We start from the raw sequence: 24,476 nt of genomic DNA, 5'->3' as shown, positions 1-24,476 counted from the left end.
GCTGCATTAAAATGCAAATTTGTCCCTGCCTGCTGGGAGCAGATAGTAAAACGCTAAACAGGAAAGAGGCAGCAGAGAATAAACAGAGGGCAGCGCAAGAGGAGAGCTGGAATAGAGGCTTCTTTTTAATTATTTTTTCCTCTTTCTTTTTCCTTCAGTGAGATTTGGCTGTTTGATGAGGGGCTATTTAATGGGATCTGAGGCAATAAGGGGGGAAGGTGCTCGCTTCGGACGAGCTGGGTGCTGGGGCACAGGTGGTGGGTGGCCTGTCCCAGCTGGGGCCACCTAAATCACAGCAGCTCAACTGTGATTTTTTTTTAATTCCATGTCCTAACTGGTAATTTCTGATGGGAAAAAATAAAATCACAGTACTAGGTGCGAAGAGGACCAGCTCGGGATGGGACAAGGCTGTTGGTGAGCTGCTTTTGTCCTGCTCCTAATGACCAGGGTGGGGGGCTTTTAAGGGCTGGGGCGGTAGGTGATGCTCAGGGGCAAGTGTATATGTGTATTTATAGGTGTCTGTATGTGCATCCACACACCCTTGCACCTGAGCAAAGCCCTTTGCATCAACCCATATAGGGACTATACACATACATCCTATATATATATATATTTTTATATATATATATAAAATAAATATATATATGAACACATATATATGCATATATATACATATGTATAAAGTATAAATATATACATATGTATGAACTATATACATATTTATATCTCAATAAATAGATAGCTATAGGGCTATATAGAAGGTTTTGCTCTCTTCAGTCAAAAGCAACGCCACCCTCAGCAGGTTTCTCGCCCTCCCCACTGCCCCTTGCCCATCACTACACCATCCCCACTGCAATGTTGGCAGGGGTGAAGTGCCTGGCTGGGGAGATCCACCTTAGGACACCAGTTGGGGATGCATGGGCATGAGAGCATCATCAGCCCCAGCAAACAGCTCGGACTCCCCCAGTCCATGGGCAATGCCTTCCCAAAGGCTCTGGGGGACCCAAGCCAGATCCATCAGCTGAAATGGGAAGTGATGGGCTGGAAAACCGCCGCTGATGCTTGGTGTCAGACCTTGGGCCTGGAGGAGGCGGTGGGCGAGCAGCCAGCACTGCTCGGGGGGGTTGGCAGAAAGCAAACAGAAGGAGAGTGAAACTTGGGGGGAGTTCAGCCACGGGGACACCCCACACTGAGCCCAGCCAAGCTACCTGATCCCTGACCTGTGCAGGTCTGTGTCCTCTCCTGGTTGCCTTCCACCTTTGCAGCCCCTGAGATGCTCTCACAGACCAGGGGCCGGGCGCTGCCGGGTCTTATTACAATTATAAAATTTTATTATACACTTTTCTTACCTTTCTCCCCTCCTTTTCTTTCTTTTTTTTTTTTTTTTTTCCCTAACAAATATTCATATATGTTAATTTAACAAGGAGGTTTGGCAGTTCCAAGCAGGGAAATGGGCTGTATTAATTTTACTGCTCAGAGCCGCTATCAGCTCAGCGGCTCGTTCAGCCAGACCTGGGTCCTTTAGATAACGGGGCGCAGTAAAACCCAACTGCATCGGCTGCCTGGCCTTTGAGCACATCTCAATTCCCCCACATATATATGTATATGTATATAGGAAATCAGCAGAGCTATCAGGTAAGTTTTAAGGCCACTCGGGGGAGAAATTTTCATAGCCCAAAATTGATTCCTTAAAGAGGCTTTTCAAACACCGCACAACCCCCCCACAGGCTGCTGGTTGCTTGCCAGGGAAACTGAGGCACGGGGGCCACCGAGGATGGGGATGCAGCATCGCCTCATCCCTGCTGAGGAGGGGAGGGTTTTGAAGAAAGGAGTCCCAAATCCCCAGCTTTGACCCCAAAGTTCTCAAAGTTTAGGTAGGAATCAAAGCCAAGTCACGTCCCCAGGACCCCAGTAGTGTGTTCCCCCCCCGACAGCAGACCCTGCACCCACCAGACCTGACACCCAAACCGTTGGTAGCACCCACCCTGGGCACCATGCAGAGATATGGATACCCATCACAGTGCTGCAATGCCTTTTTTTGGTTTTGGCTTTTTTGTTTCATTGTTTTTTTCTTTTCTGGTCTTTTATTTAAGAAAAAGGAGAAAGAAAAAAAAAAAAGAAAAAAAAAAAAAAAGAGAACACAGTGGTGGGTAACTTCCAATCCAGAAATAATCCGCTGCCAGCCTCCACCTTCCCCCCTCCATCGCGTGATGCTGGAGGGATCCCCGTCCCCACGCGCTCAGTGCCCACAGGTACCAGTGCACAGCCCGGGACCCCCCCAGCCCTGGTACCCCCGCAATGTTAACCTGGCCGAGGATGCTCTGCTGGGCTGGAAGATGGGGTGGCCCTGGGCTTGGGGGGGGACCTCTTGGGAGAGCCAGAGGGGCTGGGAGCTGCCGCCAGCGCAGGGTGGTCAGGGAGGCGTTATGTCACGGCAGACAGAAGGCACCACGGAGGCTGAGCCTGGCTCCCAGCATCCCAGGGGGAACTGGGCTGGCGGTGGGAGACCCTGGCCAGGTCTGGTTGTGGGTGTCCCCATCCAGGTTTCCCCCCCCCCCAAGGTGGTGGGAAGCCCCCCGCGCTACCATCCAGTCCCAGAGCCACATCCCAGCACTGAGAGGGGCAGAAACCAGGGGCTGGCCCTGGAGGTCCCTGCAGTGTTGGTGGGTGGGGGGGCCCAGAGCTGGCCCCACAGCTGGGAATAGAGAGAGAGGAGGGTAGGCAAGGTCACAGGCAGCCTGGCCACCCCCAAACTGCCCATGCCTGGGGGCCACAGCCCTGCCCAGGCAGCAGGAGGGGGCAGAAGCATCCCCGCAAGGGATGGTCCTATGGCAAACATTACTGTTCCCATCCCAAAGGGAGCAGAGTGAACCCAGAACTTAGGGCTGGGACACAGCAGATGACAGGGACAGCAGTTCCCCAGACCAGTGGCCATGGGTCTCCAGCCCCCTTGGTAGCCAGCCTCCCCTCCAGCCTCACCCAGCATCATCCAACAGCATGGGGCAGCAGCGTCTGGGTAGGGGACCACCACCACCACCATCCCAACAGCCACAGGGCAGCAAACCCCTGAACCAGCACTCACCTCCAAAATTGTGCAACCCAGTGCAGCAAAGGCAGGGGAGGTGCCTTCAGGAAGCCCCCACTTCGCCACCTCCCCCCGCTGGGCTCCTGGAGGGGCCCAGGACATCTCCCTTCTTCCATCCCCTGCACAGCAGGACCTGCAGCATCGTCCTGTCCCCTTTGTTGGTGGACAGGCACACCGAGGTTTTGACCCCATCCATCTCCTGTCCCCCAACTCACCACCCTGGCTGCCCCCTTTCTGCAGGCTGGGGGGGGGGGGGGGGACAGCGGGGGGCTGCCCCCCCCGGGAAAACCAGACCATAAAGGGCAAGAAAAGAAAAAGGCCCCCCGGGGGTGCCTTCCAAGGAGGTGAGGAGGACGTGAGATGTGCGGAAGAGGGAACGCGCAAGAGAGCCAAATTTGGGTCTCCAGCCCTGGGGAAGCAGCCGGCGTGGTGTGGCGTGGCGTGGCATGGTGTGGCACGGCGTGGCAGCCCCCCTCCCTCCCGCCCCGTCCCCTCTGCCCCTGCGTTAAGCAATCTCTTTGATTCTGCGGATGTAGTTGTGAAGCTCTTCGGGGTCTTGCAGCCCCATGTCCTGGCAGACCCACTCCAAGTCCTCCTCATCAGCGATGGGGATGGAGTTGTACGCCAGCTCGTCGGAGGGCAGCGTGGCGAAGGTGGTGAACTTCACCCGCTTCCGTTTGGAGGTGGGCGAGTTGAGCGGGTCCTCACTCTGGTCCCGGGGGGGGGGGGGGGGGGGGGGTCAAGCGTGTGCTGCTGCCTCCCCTGGGAAAACCAGACCATAAAGGGCAAGAAAAGAAAAAGGCCCCCCGGGGGTGCCTTCCAAGGAGGTGAGGAGGACGTGAGATGTGCGGAAGAGGGAACGCGCAAGAGAGCCAAATTTGGGTCTCCAGCCCTGGGGAAGCAGCCGGCGTGGTGTGGCGTGGCGTGGCATGGTGTGGCACGGCGTGGCAGCCCCCCTCCCTCCCGCCCCGTCCCCTCTGCCCCTGCGTTAAGCAATCTCTTTGATTCTGCGGATGTAGTTGTGAAGCTCTTCGGGGTCTTGCAGCCCCATGTCCTGGCAGACCCACTCCAAGTCCTCCTCATCAGCGATGGGGATGGAGTTGTACGCCAGCTCGTCGGAGGGCAGCGTGGCGAAGGTGGTGAACTTCACCCGCTTCCGTTTGGAGGTGGGCGAGTTGAGCGGGTCCTCACTCTGGTCCCGTGTGGAACCCCCCGAGGAACCGTCCCCGCGACCGTGGACCTGGCTCTGCACGCTGGTCTGCGAGCTCCCACTGCTGTGGTGGTCCCCGTGGCAGCAGGTCTGGACGTTTTCCAGGGGGTTCCCAGGGCTCTCAGGCTGGGGGGAGAGGTCATTGTGAGCCCGCAAGGGCTGCCCATTGCCCAAGAAGACCCAGTGGTGGGAATGGTCCATGTTGGTCTGGCCTTCAGGTGGGATGCGTTTGTGCCGATATTTCAGCACAAAAACAATGCAGTTGATGAGGAAGACCAAGATGGCCAGACAGAAGACCCCCAGGAGGGCGTACATGCCTATCTCCAGGTCTGTCAGCCCCCTGGTCACCTGGACGAAGCCAGTGGGGATTGTGGGGAAGTCCTCAGTGGGGTGAGATGCGCTGGACATCCTACTGTCCTCGCTCGGCTCTGCTTTCCTCTCCACCTCTGCCCGCAGGGTGGTGCTTGCCCCTGTCTCCACCAGCCCTGGCTTGCTGGACACGTGGTCATAGTCATAGGTCGGGTCCTCCTCAGACCCAAAATGGACCCGCACGCTGGCCAAGGCTGTGAAGAGCACACTCTTGCGCTTAGTCTTCTGGCAGCTCTCGCAGATGACCAGCTCAGCCCGCAGCAGCTCCCCTGAGCCTTCGCTCTCCGCCACCACCAAGGGAAATGCCCGGTCCTGGGTCACCGAGACCACCTTCTCATCCAAGCTGCTCACCACCAGGTTGTAGTCCTTGGGGTCATAGAGGGAGAGGGGGGCCGTGGTGCCGTCGCTGTAGGAAATCCACAGGCTCAGGAGCGCTTCCTGCGAGACCAACACAGGCACCGGTTGCCCAGCACGATGCCAGTCCCACCTGCACCCATCTGTCCATCCCGCCATCCAGCCCTCCTCTTTTCCATCCTTCTCTCCACCCAATTCACCCTTTGTTTTTCCATCATCCATCTTGTTCTTTCCAACCATTGCCTAGTTTTTCCCTTTTGTCTGTTCTTCCCTAAGTTTTCCCCATGCTTGCCCAGTCTCACCACAAAGCCCAGCCCAGAGGTGCCAGATGTGGCTACCAAAGCTGAGCTGGGCACTATAGGATTTCATCCAGACCCCTTTGTCCCCATGCTTGTGTCCTGTCCCCAGGCTGAGCAGCATTGGTTCAAGGGTCTGCGTGATGGTTTCTGGGGTACTTTGGGGGTCACCAAGGTGTCTGAAGGACAACGAGCACTGTGGGGGCCTAGGATGACTGTGGGCAGGATTTGCAAGGGGTGGGTGCTGCAGATGGAGCCCTCACCCCACCCCAAGACCCCCACCAGGCCCTCCAAGCCCCAGTGCACCCCCCTGGCCTCACCTGCTTGAAGAAGCTGAGGGTCTGCTGCACGGACGTCCGGGCAATGATGGTGTGGCTATTGCCGGGGCTGGGGTGGAGGGACAGCGAGAGGCTGGACACCACCTGGGCCTTCAGGTCCGTGATGCTGACCTTCTCCTCCGCCACCGTCACCAGCGTCTCGCCTAGCACCGCCTCCATGAGCGGGGACACGACCTGCAGGGGACGAGGGTGCCCGTCACCGCCTGCCACCCCCAGCCCAACCAGCCGAGGGGGGCAAAGGCGGCCGGGGGGGTACCTTGAAGAGTGTGGTGCCCGGCTCCCTCCCGGCCAGCGTGAAGCTGTCCACCATGTGGGCCACCCGCGGGTCGTCCACGCGCATGAAGTCGCTGACCAGGTCGGTGACCTCCACCAGCCAGTCGGGTCCCAGCATGGTGACCACCTGCCCCGTGCCCTCCGCCGCCGTGGTGTGGAACTGGGTGAAGACCTGCAGCGTGGCGTGCTGGTACTGCAGGGCGCAGCCACGGTTCTGCTTCCGTTCCTCTTCATCCTCCTCGTGCTCGCTGTCCCGCACCGACCTGCGGGATGGGGCAGTGGGTAGGAAGGGCTGCCAAGCTCCCTCCTGCTGCAGCTCTTCAGCCTCTCCAGGAAAGGAGAGGGCTGGGTGGGCAGGAAGAAATGCAGGTTTCTCCCCAGGCACGGGAGAAACCTGATGGCTCCTGGCCAATAAGATGCCTGCTGCCCATGAGGTCTCTGAGGGCTTTAGCATCACATGGCAAGAGGGTCACTGGCATCTCTGCCCCCTAACCAGCTAAGAGGGCAAGGCATCTTGGGTTGGGATGGACACCTGGAGGTCTCTAGACCTTAAAGCTGGGGTAACTTCGGAGCTTGACTACTCCTGGCCTCATCCAGGGGAATTTTGACCATTTCCAAGGATGGGTGCTCCCCAGCAGTTCCAGTGTTTGACCAACCTCATCGTAAAATTTTCCTCCTTCCATACAAACCTGCAACCTGTATCCATGATCTCTCACCTTTTTACTGGGGGTGCCTGAGATGACTCTGGCTCCACCACCTTTAAAACCCCCTCTTTAAGTAGCTGAACAAGGCAACTATACGACTAGCCCCACCTTCACCTTGCCTTCTCCAGGCTGGACAGACCCTAAGTGCGGTGGCTCAGCAGCACCCACCTCCTGTCCGGCAGGATGGGGACTCTCCAGCCCTTCACTTGGCTCAGCCGGGTGTCCGAGAGCTCGATGTGCAGTGGCAGTTTGGGCACCCACACCGTCATCTCCAGCGGGGCAGAGAGGTGCTCGTAGGTGAAGGTGACCCGGGCGCTCATGGAGCCCCGCGACTCCTTCCCGCTGACAAAGACGTAGTCGCAGCTGCTGGAGACCTGGGGGAGAGAGGAGGATGAGGGGTTGCAATGCTCCCGCAGACACACCAGAAGTCCTGGCAGGAGGCTGCCTGGAGGATGGGATGTGCTGGAGGAGCCAAATTTCACCCAGAACATACACGCTTAACGGTGTCCCAGGCCCCAAGGTCCCCGCTCAGAGAGGTGGACCCCCCACACAACATAGCCATATCAGGTACTTCCCCCCAAACCAGCTCTTCTACCTGCCCTTGAAGACACCTTCATTTGGTGCTTCAGCTTCTTTGGCCCCCGCACAGCTACCGAGCTCGAGGCACCCGTGGGTGCTTCACAGAGGCTACAAATCACTCATTCTGGACATTTGCCCCAAAACCTGCTCGACTCATGCCCAGAGGGCACAGGCAGTGAGCATGGCCCAGACCAGCCATGTGCCTGTCCCTGCCCCTTCTGCTAACCCCAGGAAGAGCTTCCCAGAGTCCACCTGAATCCTCCCGTTCATCTTCTTTTGCTTTTAATTCCCATTTATGCAAATGCCATTAGTTAAATTTGCTATAAAACAAATACATCCTGCGGGGACCACTTATTATCGACTGAGCCGAGCCAATTAAGGGGCTAAGAGGATGCCACTGCAGCATCACCTGTGTTTTGGCTTAAGCCACCGGAGTCAACAGCACCTTCTCCTTCCCTGCAAGGGTGGGAGGAGACAACCAGGCTGGGGAGGCCCCATGGCCCAACCCTGACCTCCTTTCCTCCACCTACTCCATCAGGAATTGCATCTGAGTTTGTTTGCTGCTGGGGAAAAATAAAGCCCATTTGCTCAGCCAGCAGCGCAGTCACTATCTCAGATGCCACCAGCACCCCAGCAGCACAGAAAGGCTTATGTCCCACAAGCTGTTCTCCCACGCGGATTCTCTGATGGCTGATAAGGAGTTGAGTCTATGCTGCACAGTAACTGACAGCAGAGGTGTTGGCATCACTTCTCTCTCCCCCTCTTATCTTTGGGCACTTGTGGTCATTCAGCTGCAGGAACTTTGTATTTCCAAGCCCACGAGCAGAGCCTGACTTCTACAAGAGCTCCATATTCCAGCTGTGGGAGCCCACCACGAGGTGCCTGTGGTCCCTGAGGCCAGGGGAGGAGGCAGAGCACGAGACTTGGGCTCCTCAGGAAGTCCCCACTCCTCAGGCACAGGAGGGACGTGCAAAGCATGCGGGTTTGTTCCTTGTCTTCCTATCAGAGATACCAGCTCAGCACGTCTGAAAAGACAATCTCATCTCTGGCAGGGTGGCGTCTGAATAAAGATGAGCTCCTGGGCAAATCCTCCAGCAACAAAGTGCTCTGGATATTGTGCCATTTATCACAATAAATATGATGGGCTGCTGCTTGCATTACCTTAGCTAATAAATCCCCCCGGCATCTTCTTCTGGGGACCACTTGCTTAGCAATTGGGAGGGGGGTGGGGTTTGAAACTACAACAACAAAAAATCCCAGCACATCAGGCCTGTCCTGATGATGGAGTGACTGCAGATTAGCTTTTAAATGAAGTGCACGCTTGTTCAGAGAAACTTCCCGGATTTGCAGCAAGGCATCGGGAAGCGAGAGGCTGAGGTCTGCCCGGGCTCCGAGCCAAGGCACTGCCGGCTCCACTTCTGCAGCCAGGAGCTCCCCCCTTGGCACAGCCTCAAGCACGGGATTGAGGGGGGGACACATCTTCTCCAAGGCCCTCGGGAGTGGGAAGAGCCACCACAGCTGGTGGAACCCCATGTTGGCCAGCCAGGGATCCTGATGGTGGCTGTGGGGTGACCAATGTCCCCAAGGCTCAGCCCCAATGAGCTGACTTGCTCCTGGTGGGTCTTCAAGCAGGTTTGGATGGTGGCCTCCTATGAAAGGGTCACACAGCAGGTCAGGTTGAGCATCTTCCATTGAGAGTGGCTGGTGGCAGAGGTGGCCCTTCCACTTCCTGCATGTCCCTCAACGTAGATGCAGTCCCCGAGGCCACAACACAGCCAGGGAACAGGATTTATTTGTATGCTGCCTTGAGTGATGAAGTCCTCCTCTCCAGGCGGAGCACAGGCAGTCACCCTGTGTGACCACAGAGGGGATGAGGGTGACAACTCCCACCTGTGCACTCTCACCATCCTTCATGGGTGGCTCTGGCACCTTCACAGCCGCGTCCACCAGGTCCAAGACATTTCCCCTCCATGCTACACACGAGAGCAACCACCACCAAGCCGCAGGCACCGTGGGGAGAAGCATCTCCCCGGTCCTCCTTCACGTTAAATTATTTACAGTAACACATAGCGCATCCCACTATGTAAGCTTTGATTTATGTAACAGGTTTATAGCCCTGACACCGTAATCATACTCCCCAATCTCAGCAGGTAACTGAGAGCTCCCTCGGAAACGAAGATCTGGCAGAAACACAAAATAACTCAGCAAGAAATTGCACGGGGCTCGGAGCGGCGAGCGGGATGTGAGCAGGAGGCGAGCCGGGGCCGGAGGGCTGCTCCATGCATTATTCATCCCAGCTTGTGTGCGTGTGTCTGCTCCCCCCCCCCCAGGTCTGGGGACAGCGTGTAAATAGATTTATGAGTAGAAAGGCAGCACATTAAACAGTTTAAGTGTCTTGGAGTCCATCCTGAAGTGTATTATTGCTCTAGTGTTTTATCACGCCGCGGAGGACCGGTCTCCATAAATTAGACCCGACGCTGTAAATCGCACAGATGGGAGTTTTAGGCAAGAACTTGGGTAAACAGTTTGTGACACTGGGTGTCACCCACCCGCGGACCACTGGGGACAGCCAGTCCCAACAGGGACTCCCTGGGCTGGGAGGGCAGCTGGGGGCTGCTGGCAAAGAAGAGGAGAAAGAGCAATGTCCCCTGAGCCTGGGGACATGGGGGAGCCCAGAGCCCCAGCACGGCTCCCCGCCTGTGCCCAAGGGTGGGCTGGCTGGGTGCGTGCAGGGAGAGGGGTGGGGGGTGTTGGGGAGAACAATGTCTAGGGGTGGAGGGATGGAAATGGTGATAGAATAATAGGGACAGGCGGATGGATGGATACATACAGTGATAGAGAAATGTATATGGATGAATGGGTCCAGTGATGGAAAAATCATGGATTTGAGGATGGGCTGCTGCCTCGGTGGCTGGGGCGGATGCGTGGGCAACTGCTGCTGCTGCAACAGTGAGCCTTCTGCATTCACCTCATGGGCATCTCTCCCATGCAGCCCATCCTGCTCCTCTCCCTCAGCTCCTCTTTTCCCTCCATCGTCCCCAGCCACCCGGTTCGTCCCCCCACATCTCGCTGGGGCCAGCCCCCAGCCTGAGCTCAGATCAGCGGTCCCATCTGAACGGGAGAGAAATGTCACCAGGAGGCACGAGTGAAGCCACTGATGGAAACGTGCAGCTTACACTGCGAGGTGACAATATTTCACCTTATCAGCCCTAAGTGCCGTGATAACCCATAGTTATTGCTGCTGCCTGGTGCCAGCCTGCGCAGCGCCGCAACATCCCACGGCCTCTCCGGGGACAGTGACAAAGTGTCTTGTCCTTCTCTCGACAGATCCCAGGGAGAAGCACACATGGACTGAAGCCACCGAGGGGATGATGCATGGGATGGGGTGGGCTTGTGTGGCACATCAGCTCAGCCACCAGCCCCAGCTCATCCAGCCTCCCCAGGGGCCAGCACCCCTGGGGAAAGCTCAGCCCCTCACCAGGGCCATGAGAGCCCCCTCCCTGCACCCACCTTGATGATGTCTTCATTGTTGGACTTGCACTCGACCATAGCAGAGACGTCCACGATGACACCGCTCAGCTCAATGGCGATGACCTTCACAGGAATGGCCACCGTCCGTCCCGTCAGGATGGCCGTGTTGATGATTTCTGTGTCCTGGGGACAGGGTGCAAAGGAGACCATCATGTTAGAGGTCCCTGATCCCAGCTGACCCCTTCTCCTGCTCCAGCCCTGAGGCAGAGAAGGACCCATGCATGGGTGGGTGGGATGTATGGACGTATAGGTGCTACGGGGCAGATGGGCTGGTGGGAGATCCCTCAGGGGGACCCAACCTATCCCCAATATCAAAGCAGACAAGCTAAGCAGAAGGCAGGAATTCACTCACCATAGCTAGGGGTACAATGGCTCGGATGTCCCTCTGGATGACCGTCAGCTCTGTCACCACCTTCTCCAGGTCGGGTGGGGGGTTGCGGCCCCGGTAGTCGATGTGCCACATGATGCGGCGTGTCACCGACTGGCTGGTGAAGTTCTCCATCTCGAAATCCAGCTGCATGATCTCAGAGGAGGAATCCCCGTCCCTGGGCAGGGGGAGAGGAGGGGGACATGGTGAGCTGTGCGCCCTGGGTCCCCTAGACACCCCGGGATCAACATCAGACAGTCCCCTCTAATGACGCAGATCATCCCCAGCAGGTCCCTTTTAGGTGCCACCACGATGCTTGTTCCCAAACACAGCAGTCCTGATCCCCGCCTCTGCCAGGGGCTGCTCCCATGGGACCTTCAGTATCCAAAGGGAATTGTCCCAGTGGGAGAGAGAAATGTATTTCACTGCCTCTCCCCAGTGGGAGAAAAACGTCAGTGGCTCAAGCGGGCGCTCTCCCAAGGCTGTGGGTGATATATTGTCACGGGGTGAGCGTGTGGCCACGGCCCCAGGGGACAGTGGGTGGCTGCAGGCAATGCCCTCATCTCCCCGGCTCCATCTCCCTGACAGCATGGCTGGATTTACCACCCCAGGCTGTTCCTGCCAGCACACTCCTGTCCCACGGGTCAAACCCCAAGTGTCCCACACCCAGGAGGGCAGCACGCTCGGGGACGGCAAATACGTTCCTATACAAGAGCCCAGCCCAAGCTGCTGATTTTACAGCTCCTTCCGAGGCAATCACACGGGGAAACTGAGGCACAGGAGAACCACAGACAGCAGATGGGACAACTCTGAGCTAGGGCAGGGGATGGGGGAGGTAGACAGGACTGGGAGGGTATAACGGCCCCAAGACCATCTGCTCATCAAAACCCCATGCATTTAATGCTGCTGCTGAGGACAGTGGGACCCAGAGCTAACAGAGAGGGAGAAAACTCTGGGGCATCCCCGAGGCAGGACGGGATGGAGATGCTGTGCGCTGCCAAACCCATCCACAGGATGCAGCTGCTGAGGTGAAAAACACTCCAAATTTGCCATCATCACCCCAAATCTCAGGGCCCTCATCCCCTGTGGGGACAGGGGGACTCAGCAGCTGGTGTCTCTTGTCCTCTGTGTCATGGGTTGGTCACAGTCTGATGGCAACAGCGTAAATCACTCTTAGACCCCATCCCTACAAGCAAACCTCCCTGGCTGCCATCCTGCCCTCCTAGCTCTGTGTCCAACTTGCAAATCCCTTGGGGGGACTCAGGTTTCAACCCCCCAAAACAGAGCAACCCCAGAATCCCAAAAGCCCCCCCCTCCACCAAGAGCAGGAGGAGGGAGAGGAGTGAGGAAAGGTGAAATCCCTGGAAGGAGAAGCTGGGACATGCCCTGCTCTCATCACACCATCGAGAAGGTCCCATCAATCTGTGGATGCAGGATACAGTCAGGTTTCTCTCTGATAAATATCTAATGAGTAAAAGGGAACAGAAAAAGGGGAGAGCAAGAAACTGGGGCTGCTCCAGACCATGGGAAGTCCCACTCCCTGCTCCTACTGCAGGAACCATGGGTTTTTCAGTGGAGCTGCCTTGCAAGGGCTGGTGGGGTCCTGCTGGGACTTTGTGCCCCCAGGGCAGCTATGGGGGTGAAGAGGAATCGCCAAAGGCCATCTGGTCTGAAGAAGATTTGGCTGCATACTGCCTCTTTCAAAGCAAGAAGTATTAAATACAGCTGGGAAGAGCAGGTCCAAAGGCAAACCAGAGCTGCTGCTTCATGCCAGAGGTGGTTCAGCGCTGGGACATCTCTCCACGGGGTGCCTCTGGGTGTCCCAGGAGCCCTGCCAGGGGTCAGCCACCATCTTCTGCCCTCCCTGAGCATCATCTGCTCTCAGCCACGGCAGAGACAAGAGCCAGGCTACCCAAAGTGGGGGAATAAAATAGGATGCAGCTGCTGGGGTGAAAAACACCCCAAAGTGGCCATCATCACCCCAAATCTCAGGGCCCTTGCCCCCTCCCTGCACAGCCAGTGCCGCCAAGAGCCCCCAGAGCCTTCGCAAAGCAAACTCCTCCGACTGCACAGCCCGGAGGGCAACACAGCTTTAAGTCATTCATACTTTCCATTCCGTTAATATTTGATGGAGTTGTTTGTGTAAAAGGTGATTGTAATCACTTTAAATTCATCCTCCGTCTCTAACCTTTCCAGGCTGATTTGACGCGGCGGCGGCAGGAGGGGAGGAGGAAGGGGGAGAGGAGAAGATCTCGCTGCCGGCAGGTCTGGCAGCCACGTGCAGGGGCACTGGGGTGGCCCTGCAGAAAACAGGGGGGGGCTTCTGGCCCTGGGGACACTCTAATTTTGTATCCGGAAGCAATGGTGTCGAGGTAAAGGAAAAATCCACCCTCTGGGTAAGCCCTTTGGAGGGGTTTTCTGCAGATAGCTTCTGAGCTCACGTTCAAAGCAGTCAGAGCTGAGGATCTCCTTCCTGCAAGAGCCCCTCCCCAGCTTCACTGTTTTGGGGTGTGAGGCAGAAATATGGGGAGATTTCCAGTGCAAAGGGCAAGGAAGGCTTGAGCACATCAACTCTAACCCAGCTCCTGGAGACACTTGTCTCCCTTTTCCCAAAGACACAGCCATGGAGATACCAGAGCCTGGGAACAATTGCTTTCCAGCACTTTACAGTCTTTCCTGTTGGTAGTTTTGACCCTGTGCCCGTGCCCTGCCCTTTCTTGACACCTCCTGCCCACGTGGACGCAAAAAGCAAAGCTGCCCCTTGCCCTTGCAGCCTCGGTGTGCTCACAGGCCAGTCCCACATCTCCCCTTCTCCAGTCTGAGCAGCCTCTGGGTTTTCAGCTTAGCTTTGTGGGTCCTCTCTTCTTCAGATCATTCTCGTTTCTATCCCCTGGTCTCTCCACAACTGACCCAAGCCTTTCCTGGATCCCCAAGACAGGCATCATCCTCATGTCAAGCTCTTGCCCATCTCAAGTGCTGCTTTGGTTTGTGCTCCCCATCTGATGCTCATCCATCACCACCTTCACTGGGGACTGCTCCCCTTCCTTCCTGGAGGAAACACCAGGATAGTCAGCAAAGAGCTGCCACCTCTCATGGTACTAAAACTTCTTTAAATAATTTAAATGCTTCCACTTCAAACTGGGGGATCCCCCACGGCCTCACAGTTCATCCCCAAAATCCACCACACTTGCCCACCAGCATCTGACTTGGCCAGGCGATCCCAATTGCTTGAGCCCCAGCTTGGTCACCGGCGCTGAGCCAGAGCAGATCCCACCTCAACACGCCACCTCACCCACTTGACCACAAACCTGCCCACCTTGGGCCACAAAATCCACCTTCACCAGCCCTCCAGCCAGCTGCATGCTGCCAGCCAGGGCTAAAAGCCACACACAAAATTAAGTCCTTTCCCATGTCGATGTGGGACCTACCCCAACAGCTGGGCTGAGGGTGTGATCGCAAAGTTGCTCAATCCCCTTGAGTGTCTCCAAATTTTACAGTCTGGGCCACGCACTGCTGTGCCTCAGTTTCCCCTGCCAGAACCCACGTGGCACTGCAGCCAACCAGACACCCAGGGTGGGGGCAAAGGGATAACCACTTTGGGCCAAACCCCAGCAATTTCCCCAATTTCTGGGGGGAAGGTTGTCTTACCTGGGCCCAGCACCGTCCACCCTGGCCACGTCGACGGTGGCGGTGGAGTGCTTGCCACCCGTCAGCAGCTCCGAGCTCACCAGCCACTGCCCGCTCCTCGACTTGGTGCTCAGCAGGTTGACACCTTTCTTGGCCTTCACCCTGTGGAGACCAATGGTCAGGGCTGGACCTTCACCCCTGGGCAACCCTGGACCACCCTCCCCCCAGGCAACCCAATCTTTGGGGGACTTTTTGCCCCCCAATCCCTCCTGGCTGTCAGAAACATCATCTGTTGTTGGCAGCAACAGCCACAGGGCTGAGCCCACCCAGTCCCTCTTTTTCATAGGGTTTTGTCCCCCCCATCACCCCTCCAGTAGGAGTTTGGTCCCCCAGCCCCAGTGCTGCCCTCCCTGTGGGCCTGGGTATCCCCAGGGCAAAGGACAGGAGAGCCTGGCCACAGGGACACTTGTAAATGTCCTTTGAAGAGATGTGGTGAGGGTTCATCCCCCCATCCTTAGGGAGATGCAGCAAGAGGGGGTCCCCCCACGCACCTCCCCATACTGGGGTGCTCAGCACTAGGAGGTGGGTGCAGGGGCAGGAATGGGGGGGACATGGGGAGCTCCTGCTCGCTCTGCAGGAGCCCCACGGCCATATTGCAACTTGTCCCCAAAGTGGCCGTGAACAAACCCACATCTGCTGGTGGGACCTTAATCCCAGTGCAACGGGGAGGGAGAAGGCAGCAGACCATAGTGGTGATTCGGAGACGGAAACTCTGCATGGACAACCTTTCTCTCCCTCCAAGAAACTCCCACTGCAAAGCCCTAGAACATTGCAAAACCACATGCTGGCTGCTCCTCTAGCTTCTCTCACCTTCCCGAAGCCCTGCCAGACCCGCTCCAACCCCTGGCATGTCCAACCCCTATAAATGCAACACACCCTCCCCATCTCCTCCCTTCCAACCCGCATCTGTCTTCACACAGCCCAGCCGAAACAACCACCCTCTCGAAGGGCTCCCAGGGTGGGGGCAGCCCTGGGATTCATGGATTTGACAGAGTTGGAAGGGACCTCTAGAGATCATGTAGTCCAACCCCCCTGCCAAAGCAGGGTTGCCCTGAGCACGTCTCAGGATGGCATCCAGGCAGGTCTTGAAGATCTCCAGAGAAGAGGACTCCACACCCTCCCTGGGCAGCCTGTCCCAGGGCTCTGCCACCCTCACCAGAAAGAAGTTCTTCCCCATATTTGAGTGGAACTTCCCATGTTCCAGCTTGTGCCCGTTGACCCTCGTCCTGCCACTGGGAACCACTGAAAAGACTTCAGCTCCATCTTCCTTCAATCTACACTTTAGGAACTTGTAAACATAGATGAGGTCTCCCCTCAATCTTCTCCAAGCTAAAGAGCCCCAGCTCTTTGAGCCTTTCCTCATCAGGGAGATGCTCTAATCCCTTAATTATCTTTGTTGCCCTACACTGGACTCTCTCCAGTAGTTTCCTGTCCCTCTTGAACTGGGGAGCCCAGAACTGGACGCGGTATTCCAGTTGTGGCCTCACCAGCAGAGGAGGAGAATGAACATCCCTGGACCTGCTGGCCACACTTCTCCCTACGCAGCCCGGAGGGCTCTTACCTGAGCGTGAAGTGCTCCACCGTGGAGTTGGACATCAGGTAGAGGAGGATGCTCAGCACCTCGCCCGGCTTGAGGGGCTTGTCGGGCAGGCAGATGAAGATGTTGCCGTCCAGCCGGTGCTCCTGCATGGGCTGCCCGGGGGAAGGCTGCAGGAGGCTGACGCTGCCGATGCGCAGCAGCGGGTGCTGCGTGGGACCCTCCGTCCTGGCCCCCCCGACCCCCCGGCGAGGGACCGTCTCCCCAAGGCACTGGCCGGCCCCGTCGGGGGCGTGCAGGGTGTAGTAGAGCTCGGCTTGTTGGCTCTCGCCCGGCACCTCCAGGCTCTCAGGGCTCTTCCTCCTGCCCAGTGGCATGGCCGGGGGGCCGAACCAGGCGTGGGGCAGCTCTGCCTGCACCAGGCACGTGGCCAGGGCGCCCCGCAGGCGGCACGAGCTCTTGATCTCACGGGCGTCGCGGAAAGCGTGGAGCCGCACACAGGGCAGCCGGTCAGTGACGTCAAAATCATCCCAATCCCGGCCGGCCACGTAGAAGAGCACTTGGACCACGGGCTGGTTGGCCACCAGCCGGGGTTGGATGATGAAGGCGCGCACCTTCCAGTTGACGGTGAGGCGGTCGGGGACCTCCAGGGTGCTGGAGGGCTGCAGCTGCTCCTTGGGCAGCACCAACCCCGTGCTGAAGGGCCCCAAGGTGACGTTGAGGACAGGCAGCTCCTTGGTCTGGAAGACGACGAAGGGCTCAGCGCGTTGCAGCGGGGCGCTGCCGTTGCCTACCGGGCTGGCTCCCACCTCCTTGAGGAAGAAAGCCAAGCGGGTGTTGGACAGGCGGTAGCTCACGGGCAGCGTGATGGCACCGGGGGGCTCGGCGGGCTCTGGGCTGGGGGCTGGCCCCTTGGCATGGGCTGCAAAGAGGGTGGAGAAGGTGAGTCAGTGCAAGGCATCTCCCCCGAGCATCTCCTGAGCCCCAAAGCAGGGAGAGTAGACCCAGGTGGGAGCGATCCAGCCCCGTGGCAAGAAGGAGCTGGTACTTCAGCCCCCAGAAGCCTCTCAAGGGCAGTGAGAGCCTGGCTGGGTTTCTGTCCTACCAAAAAAAATATGCAAAAGACCTCCCTAGGACCTTGGGCATTATTGTGCTTCCTGGTCGGTGGCTCCAGCCTCATCAAACCCACCCTGGGCATGGGATGGGGTGTCCTGCAAGGAAGGATGCTCAGGGGCTGCCCAAGGCTGGGCAAGGGTGTGTTGAAGCCACATCTGTCCTGGCTTCAGCTGGGACAGGGGTAATTTTCTTCCTTAGCAGCTGTATTTTGGCTTTAGTATGAGTACAACGTTGATAACATATATTGGTTTTGTTGTTGCTAAATAATGCTTATATTAATTCAAGGACTTTTTCAGCTCCCCATAGACAGGACAAGCTGGACAAAGGACTATTCCACACCATAGATGTCATGCTCAGGGTAAAAATGGGGGTTGGCCCAGGGGGTGCAGGAATCTGCAATCGCTGCTTGGGACAGGGCAAACAATAGATTGTCAGGAGGTGAGTGACTGCATTGCATCACTTATTTTGTATATTCTTTTACCATTATTATTATTATTTTCTCTTGCATTACTAACTATTCTATTAAATTGTCTTTACCTCAACCCAAGAATTTTTTTTTTCCTTTTTTCTTCCTCTTTCCCCTACCCTATCTGGGGGTGAGGGGAGAGCGAGTGAATAGCTGCGTGGTTCTAGTTGCTGCCTGGGATTAAACCGAAACAGCAGGGACCCACTCATAGAAACAGGGCATAACTGGCTGCATCCCTGCTTCCAAACGTGCAGAGAAAAGGATGCTCAGTTTCTCCAGAGGCTCGTTACTGAAAATTAGGCAGGTCCAGGTTAACTTTTGGCTGACAGGTCCTGCCACGTATCTAAGACCAAGGCTTTCCTCCCACTTTAAGCTCCCAGATCACGGGGGGAAAGTGATTAAATCATGCTCCTTTGCCCCAGACCAGCTCCACCCCTGCAGGCTGCCTGTAAGGGTGGTGTGAGGGCTGGTCTGCCAGGGGTGCCACCCACTGCCCCCGTGCACCAAAGCTGGTCCAGCCCCGATTTTTCCAGATATAGGCACAACCCAGTGGAAAAGTGATGAAGATGATGTTGGTGCCACCTTGTGCAAACCCCAGCAGTGCTCAGGTCTGGCAGTCCCCAGGAAATCCCTTTTGCCCTTCATTTTGACCATTTTGCCTTACAAAAAGAGTAAGCATCACACAGGGAGATCAGGCAGTGTGCAGTGCCTGCTGGCCATGCACTCCCAGGGGTCAGAGCTGCCTGAGCCCCTCGGGGGAGAGCTGGCTACCCCGCTGCCACAGCCGGCAAGCGGAGAGAAACCCCACGGAAACCTTTAGCAGATGCTGCGAAAGGCGGTGGGTGCGGAGCCCGGCTGACGGCACGGGCTGCGCCGGAGCTGCGGGAGCCTGGAAGACATCTCAAGGTCTTTGCATCCGCCAGCGATTCCCTGGAGGCCTGGGTCCTCCCCCCTCTCCGTTCCCAGCACTGATTGCAACCGCTCCCAAGCGGCTCCCGGGCAGGAGAGCCCAAATTACCCGCGTCAAGCGGCAGCCAAAGGTGGAGATGTGACGGCTCAGCTCCTGGGAACGGATCACTCCCCTCCCCGGTGGGGGCTCTGGAGTATGCCAGGACCCAGGGCTTTACCCAGCCAGGACCATGGCCATGGTTGGGCTCTCTGGGGGGTGAAGGAGAAGCGGGACCCCACAGCCCACCCGGGGAACTCTCTGCCGCGGGGCATGGGGGAGTTAAGCAGCTTAGAGGGCTCATAAAAGGATTAGCAGTCGATACGGAGACAGGCAGCATCCGCAGCTATGCTGCCTGGGAGGAAACTTGTCCAAGAGCCAGCCAGCAAATTCCCCAGGGCTGGGCAGACACTGGGGACATCACGGGTGAGGCCACCGTGCTGGCACCACCATGGGCACAGCTCCAGCCCCTGCCATGCTAACCCTGCTCACTGCCGGCTGCTGAGCCCGTCCCGCTCTGTTTTGCCACTTCTTGGAGAGCCAGGAGCTGCAGGAGAGGTGCTGAGCCCCAGGAAGCACCCATGGGTGCCACTCTGCTCAGAAAGGACCACCAGCCAGGGGCTTTCTGCTCCTCTGGCTCACAGAGGTTGCTTTCTGCTGCTAAACGTGAAGGTTTGTATCCTCCCCGCATCCCAGTTGACACAGCCACAGCTGCTCCTGACATCCCCAGCAATTAGAAAAGGGGATTTTTTCCAAGGCATGAGATTATTTGCGGAAAAGGATCCACCAGCTGGAGCGACACGAGCCCGACCGCTTGCGTGAGGTACCGGCAGGACCAACGGAGGGACAGGCAGCCAGGGAGAGAGGTTGTGTTTAACTGACTCGTTGAAATAGCATTTTTATCCCTTAAAAATCTCCCTTTGTGGAAGGGTCAGGTCATTTCACAAAGAAAACCCACGCAAAAAACACACAACTCAATGCCCCCGAGTGAAACCCACCCTTGGGACGGTGCAAAACACCTGGTGTCACCTCCCATCCCTTGGGCAGGGGGACAGGAGAGCCTCTGTGCCACCCCAGAGAGCACCCAGCCTGTACCCAGCCACCTGCCAGCGAGGGGCACCCGCTGCCACCCGCTGCACCGGGAGGGCAGAAATAGCCAGATTTTGTCTGCAATTTGTCACCCAGCCCCAGCTCATGGCCGAGACCCCCAGCAACCAGCTCCTTCCTCCTTGCTGTGGGGATTCTCTGATGGCAAATGAGGGTTGGGCACTGGGGGCGGGGGGGCAAGGAAAGCCTCCTCTGCCTGCCTGCAGCGAGGAGAGGGATGTGCACTGGGGACCATGGTCAACTCAGATAAGCCACCACAGCGATCAGCAGGTCGGTGTGGCCAAGCCCTGCTGCAGAGGGGACACCTGGGGTGGCCCCAGCACTTGCCATGCCGGATGGGGGAAGGAAGTGGGGACGAGCCGGGATGGAGATTAATGCGATGGTCATGATTAGTTCAGCGCAGGCGGATTGCCGGCACCCGGAGAAGCTATTTCCTTCCACAGACAAAATGCATTTAAATGATGCTATAATCTGTCGCCGGGAGGGGAACGGGACCGGCGCCTCCGTTCCTTGGCCATAAACTAATCCTGCCAGGAGAGGGTCTAACCCAGCCACATCCAGCCCATAGTGGGTGCCAGGATGGTGGATCACAGCCCAGCCCGAGCCTCTGCACCGCAGAGGGACAGAGGGTGGTGAAGGAAGGAGAAGGGAGGAAGGAGATACGTGGCTGTAGGGATGCACAGCTGCTGGCTACAGAGCCAAGAAGAAAGGCTGGATAAGGATGGATGAACCAAGAGAGAGAATGGAGGATGCATGGACGGATGGATGGAAGGAGATAGGCAGAATGGAAATAGCTGGACAGTAAGCGAATAGCTCTAGGGAGAAGGATGGACAGACAGCACAACAGCTCAAGAGATGGAAGGAAGGAGAAAGGATGGATGGAAGGATGGACAGACAAGCAAAACAGCTTAGGAGACTCCAGTCCCCCCACCACCGTCCCCAGCCCCTGCCCTGGCTTCTAGCAGCCCCCAGGAGGGAAGGTGGCTCTCGTGCCACTGCCTCTGGCTGGGTTTGGGGGGACAGAAGGGTTAAGCCCTGGTTGCTGGCTCTGCTCTGTGGCCCGCTGCAGTTAACGGGATTTGCAGCGCCTGACCTGCATTCCCGGGTTTATTAGGCTGGCGCAGAGGGGACCATATGGTCCTTCCACCCTCACAGCTCAGCACCGCAAGCAAAAAAGGCAGATCTCCGTGCCTGGTCGGGCTCTGACTGGCCCAAGGACTGCCTGGACCCCCTCAGGCTGAGGAGCCACCCCAGCCCCACAGCGGGACGGGATGGGACCCCCATGTGTCCCCTCCTTCCCTCCCCGTGGCGGCCCACGTGGAGCCGGGGTGACCTGTGACCCACGGCGGGGAGATTGGGGAAGAGAAGGAGATGGAAAGACACAACTGCCGGTGGCCCCCTCGCCGAGCCCCCACATCTGCCCGGCCAGATGTGCCCGTGCCGGCCGCAGCCACACAGCCAGATGGGCTGAGCTGTTCCTCCCTCGCCTGCGAGTGCACACGGGGACAGTGACAGCACCCCCAGCCCTGCCTTAAAATCAAAACACAACACCCCCAGGCCAAGGGGTCGTCTTGGTGCAAAAAGCAGCACCAACAGCTTCTACATCAAGGCAACAAAGGACTCGTACACGACCAACGACTGTCCTCCATGGACCATCAATGGCACCCCCCTTAACGTGATTGAACCCGGTAGTTCTGAGAAATACTTATATATAGACCCTTGCACAGGAATATCTAAACCAGAACTACTGGAGAAAGGTGACAGATGGCTTGTGAAAGGAGGAAAGGCACCATTAAAACCTTTTCAGAAGGTTGGTATCTTGAAAGGGCACTTGATCCCAAGATTGTATACCTCACGGATCAAGCAAATTTAAAGCCAACACATCTAGAATCCCTTGACTTGGCTGTACGAACTGGAGTCAAGGAGTGGTTACCTCCATCATGTACCTGTGATTCCATCTTTTATTCGAACACACAGGATGGAGGCCTCGGAATCAGGAGATTGGCCGCACTGATTCCTAGTGTACAAGTTCAAAGATTGCATAGAATTTGGATGATGTTTTGAGAACTGCAGTCGAACAAGAGGGAATTGAAGAAGAATTTTAAAAAATTATGGGTGACGGCTAGTGGTGATAAAGAAAAGATACCATCTATATGGGACCCCAGAACAATTATGACAATATCTGAAATGGGCGGTGACCAATCATCAGGAAGGGCCCCTTCCCATCCCTCCCTCAGTGAGGGTCCCAATGCAGGGTTTTTGGTCACCACCAGCCCCCCCTCCTGCTTGGACAGACTGACGGATACACGGAAAAGGCTGACGGACAGACTGGAGGCTGCTACGGCTGGTGGGGGATGTTGGCTCGTTCCCCTTCCCTTCTTGCCCCAAATCCCCAGCAAACAGGGCACAGGGGGAGTGCAGTTCAGCCCCTCCATCCTGCCCCATTCCTGCTCCCACCCCCCATCCAGAGGCCAAAGAGCCTCCTCCTCCTCCTCTTCCCCTTATCCATCATCGATAGCCAGGGCTGAGCTCCAGCTTAGCCCCAGCCCCAGCCCCAGCTGTCTGCCATAGGGATCACTTTAGCCACACTCCAGGGGGCATCTTTATCCCGGCTTATCCCATGGAATGCATCGAGGGGCTCCCGGCACATATATCCCCACTTATCAGGGGAAATGCTGTAGGAAAACACCAGAGAAGAGGGAGGGGAGGTTTGAGGTGACGCCAGGAGGGTTAAAACCTCTCGTGGTGTTACCAGGCAGCACTGGGGGCTTGTGTTATCGATGGACCAAACACAGCTCCCAGGGAGATGATGAAATACCAGTGATGTGAGACACCAGCCCCAGCTGCCTGGTCTCCTGCCAGGTCATCGTCACACACCATGGCCATAGCCCACACTAGCCCACTGCAGCTGGGCTTCCGTGGTGGCCCCACATGGGAGCAAGCCAGGAAAGTTGTCCATAAAGCAGTGACTTGAGCTGACACGATGATAAAAGCCTCACTAAATAGACAGGGAGGGCTGTGGAGAGGGGTGACAGGGAGCTGTGTTACCATCCCTAGCAGAGGGCTTCACAACAGCTTCAAGCCCAGCTCAGGACTCCTTTGATGGGGTTTTGGTGGGCACTGGTCACTGGGATGGAGCCACCAGCCTGGCCTCAGGATGAAGAGGTCCACAGAATTTCGTCAGTGGTCCAAGACCCCAATCACAGGCCCTGGTACCCTGCAAACTGCAGCTGCCCCAGGCACAGCTCTCACCTCTGGTTCTCTGCACACACAAGCAAGGGATGCTGCTTCTCCTGGCCACAGGGCTGCCAGCACCACCAGGGATGCCGGGATGATCAATGATCCCATTCTTCCTTCATCCAGCCCTGTATCAGGGTGTCAAGACGACGACCCTACCCCTGAATCAGAGGGATGAGGACACGACATGCTGTTGCCTCAGTTTCCCCACACAGGTCAGCACTTGGATGAGACAATGAGGTGACAGATCCGCCCAAAAAGGCTGAGAGTCGGGGGACCACGGCAAAATCCCGCAGCGCCCGAGAAGGAAGCCCACCTTGGCTGTTCCTCACCAGGCCACCAGCACGGATGTCCCAAATGCTGTTTCATTTCAAGCCAGCTTGAAGCCACCCTGCTCCCCTGAGCATCCCACAGATCCCCGGCTAAGGCTTCAGAGCCCCGAAATCTGGTGGTCCAGGTTTTGCCTCCTCAGCCATCAGGGCCAAGCACAAAGGGGAAACGCGGGCAGCAGTGGCCCTAAATGCCAGGGATGGCTCACATCTGGATGTCCCAACAGCTGGATGCTGCAGCTAGAGGCAGCCCTGGTTCCCAAGGAAGGGCCAGGCTCCCACCCCATGTCCCCATCCATCCCCGGAACGGTCATCACACCCATCCCTTGCCCTTCCCACCCTGTAGCACTGATCCCTGCCATGTTACACTCCACCCAAGCAGGGCCAGCACCTCCCAACACCCTAAAAGACAACAAAATGGAGAAATGGAGACCTCCACGCCTCCACCTCCACCCAAAACTCAGTCAACCCCACCACGAGCCCCCTCTGCTCTGCGTTTCAGCACAGCCAGGGAAAAAAACCACCCAGCAATAAAACTGAAGCCAAAATTAGAAAACACAAGCAGGCCCCTGGTGGAAACCTCCAAAATGTTTCCCAGCAGCCAGAGCCTTGAAAATTGTTTTCAGGGACATAAAAGACAACAAGCTCTCCCTTCCCTCCGACGCGCCGAGAGCCTCCATCTCCAGTCCCCGCTAATTGGAACTCAATTAAGTGAATAATTGTTACAAATGTAAAACTACCTTCCCCCGGCGCGCGGTAGTGAGACGTCCCAGCTGTGGCTGCAGGGAAGGGAGGGACGTGGGGACATGGGGACTCTCCTGGGCCCCAGCTCTGCCCATGGCCACCACGGTGATGGGGCTGGGAAGCCCCACGGTACCAAGGACCACAACGCTCAACCTGGGAGGTTAAACTGGTCCAGGCTTCCCAAAACCAGCCCGGGGTAGA

At 57.2% G+C, this 24,476-nt stretch overlaps 1 protein-coding gene across 1 annotated transcript; it reads right to left on the bottom strand.

Annotated features, from left to right (window-relative positions):
- Positions 1-3,387: 3,387 nt before the first annotated feature.
- TMEM132E (transmembrane protein 132E) lies at positions 3,388-16,855 on the bottom strand. Its single transcript, XM_014953070.1, has 9 exons — positions 16,355-16,855; positions 14,755-14,895; positions 11,092-11,284; positions 10,719-10,862; positions 6,798-7,003; positions 5,909-6,188; positions 5,635-5,826; positions 4,236-5,102; positions 3,388-3,752 (listed from the first exon to the last, which is right to left on the bottom strand). The coding sequence occupies exons 1-9, from the start codon at positions 16,705-16,707 to the stop codon at positions 3,591-3,593; spliced, it is 2,538 nt and encodes an 845-aa protein (XP_014808556.1). The 5' UTR covers positions 16,708-16,855; the 3' UTR covers positions 3,388-3,590.
- Positions 16,856-24,476: the final 7,621 nt, after the last annotated feature.

The sequence above is a fragment of the Calidris pugnax genome, unplaced genomic scaffold (genome assembly GCF_001431845.1).
Source record: "Calidris pugnax isolate Ruff unplaced genomic scaffold, ASM143184v1 scaffold133, whole genome shotgun sequence".
Taxonomy (NCBI): Eukaryota; Metazoa; Chordata; class Aves; order Charadriiformes; family Scolopacidae; genus Calidris; species Calidris pugnax.
This window is presented reverse-complemented; position numbering and strand designations above follow the sequence as displayed.

Excerpts from the sequence above, each read along its gene's own strand:
- TMEM132E (XM_014953070.1), bottom strand. The coding sequence starts at position 16,707 with ATGCCACTGGGCAGGAGGAAGAGCCCTGAGAGCCTGGAGGTGCCGGGC. Across the intron at positions 7,004-10,718 it reads ACAATGAAGACATCATCAAG|GTCTCCAGCAGCTGCGACTA; the intron begins GTGGGTGCAGGG and ends TCTCTCCCCCAG. Across the intron at positions 6,189-6,797 it reads CCCATCCTGCCGGACAGGAG|GTCGGTGCGGGACAGCGAGC; the intron begins GTGGGTGCTGCT and ends CCCATCCCGCAG.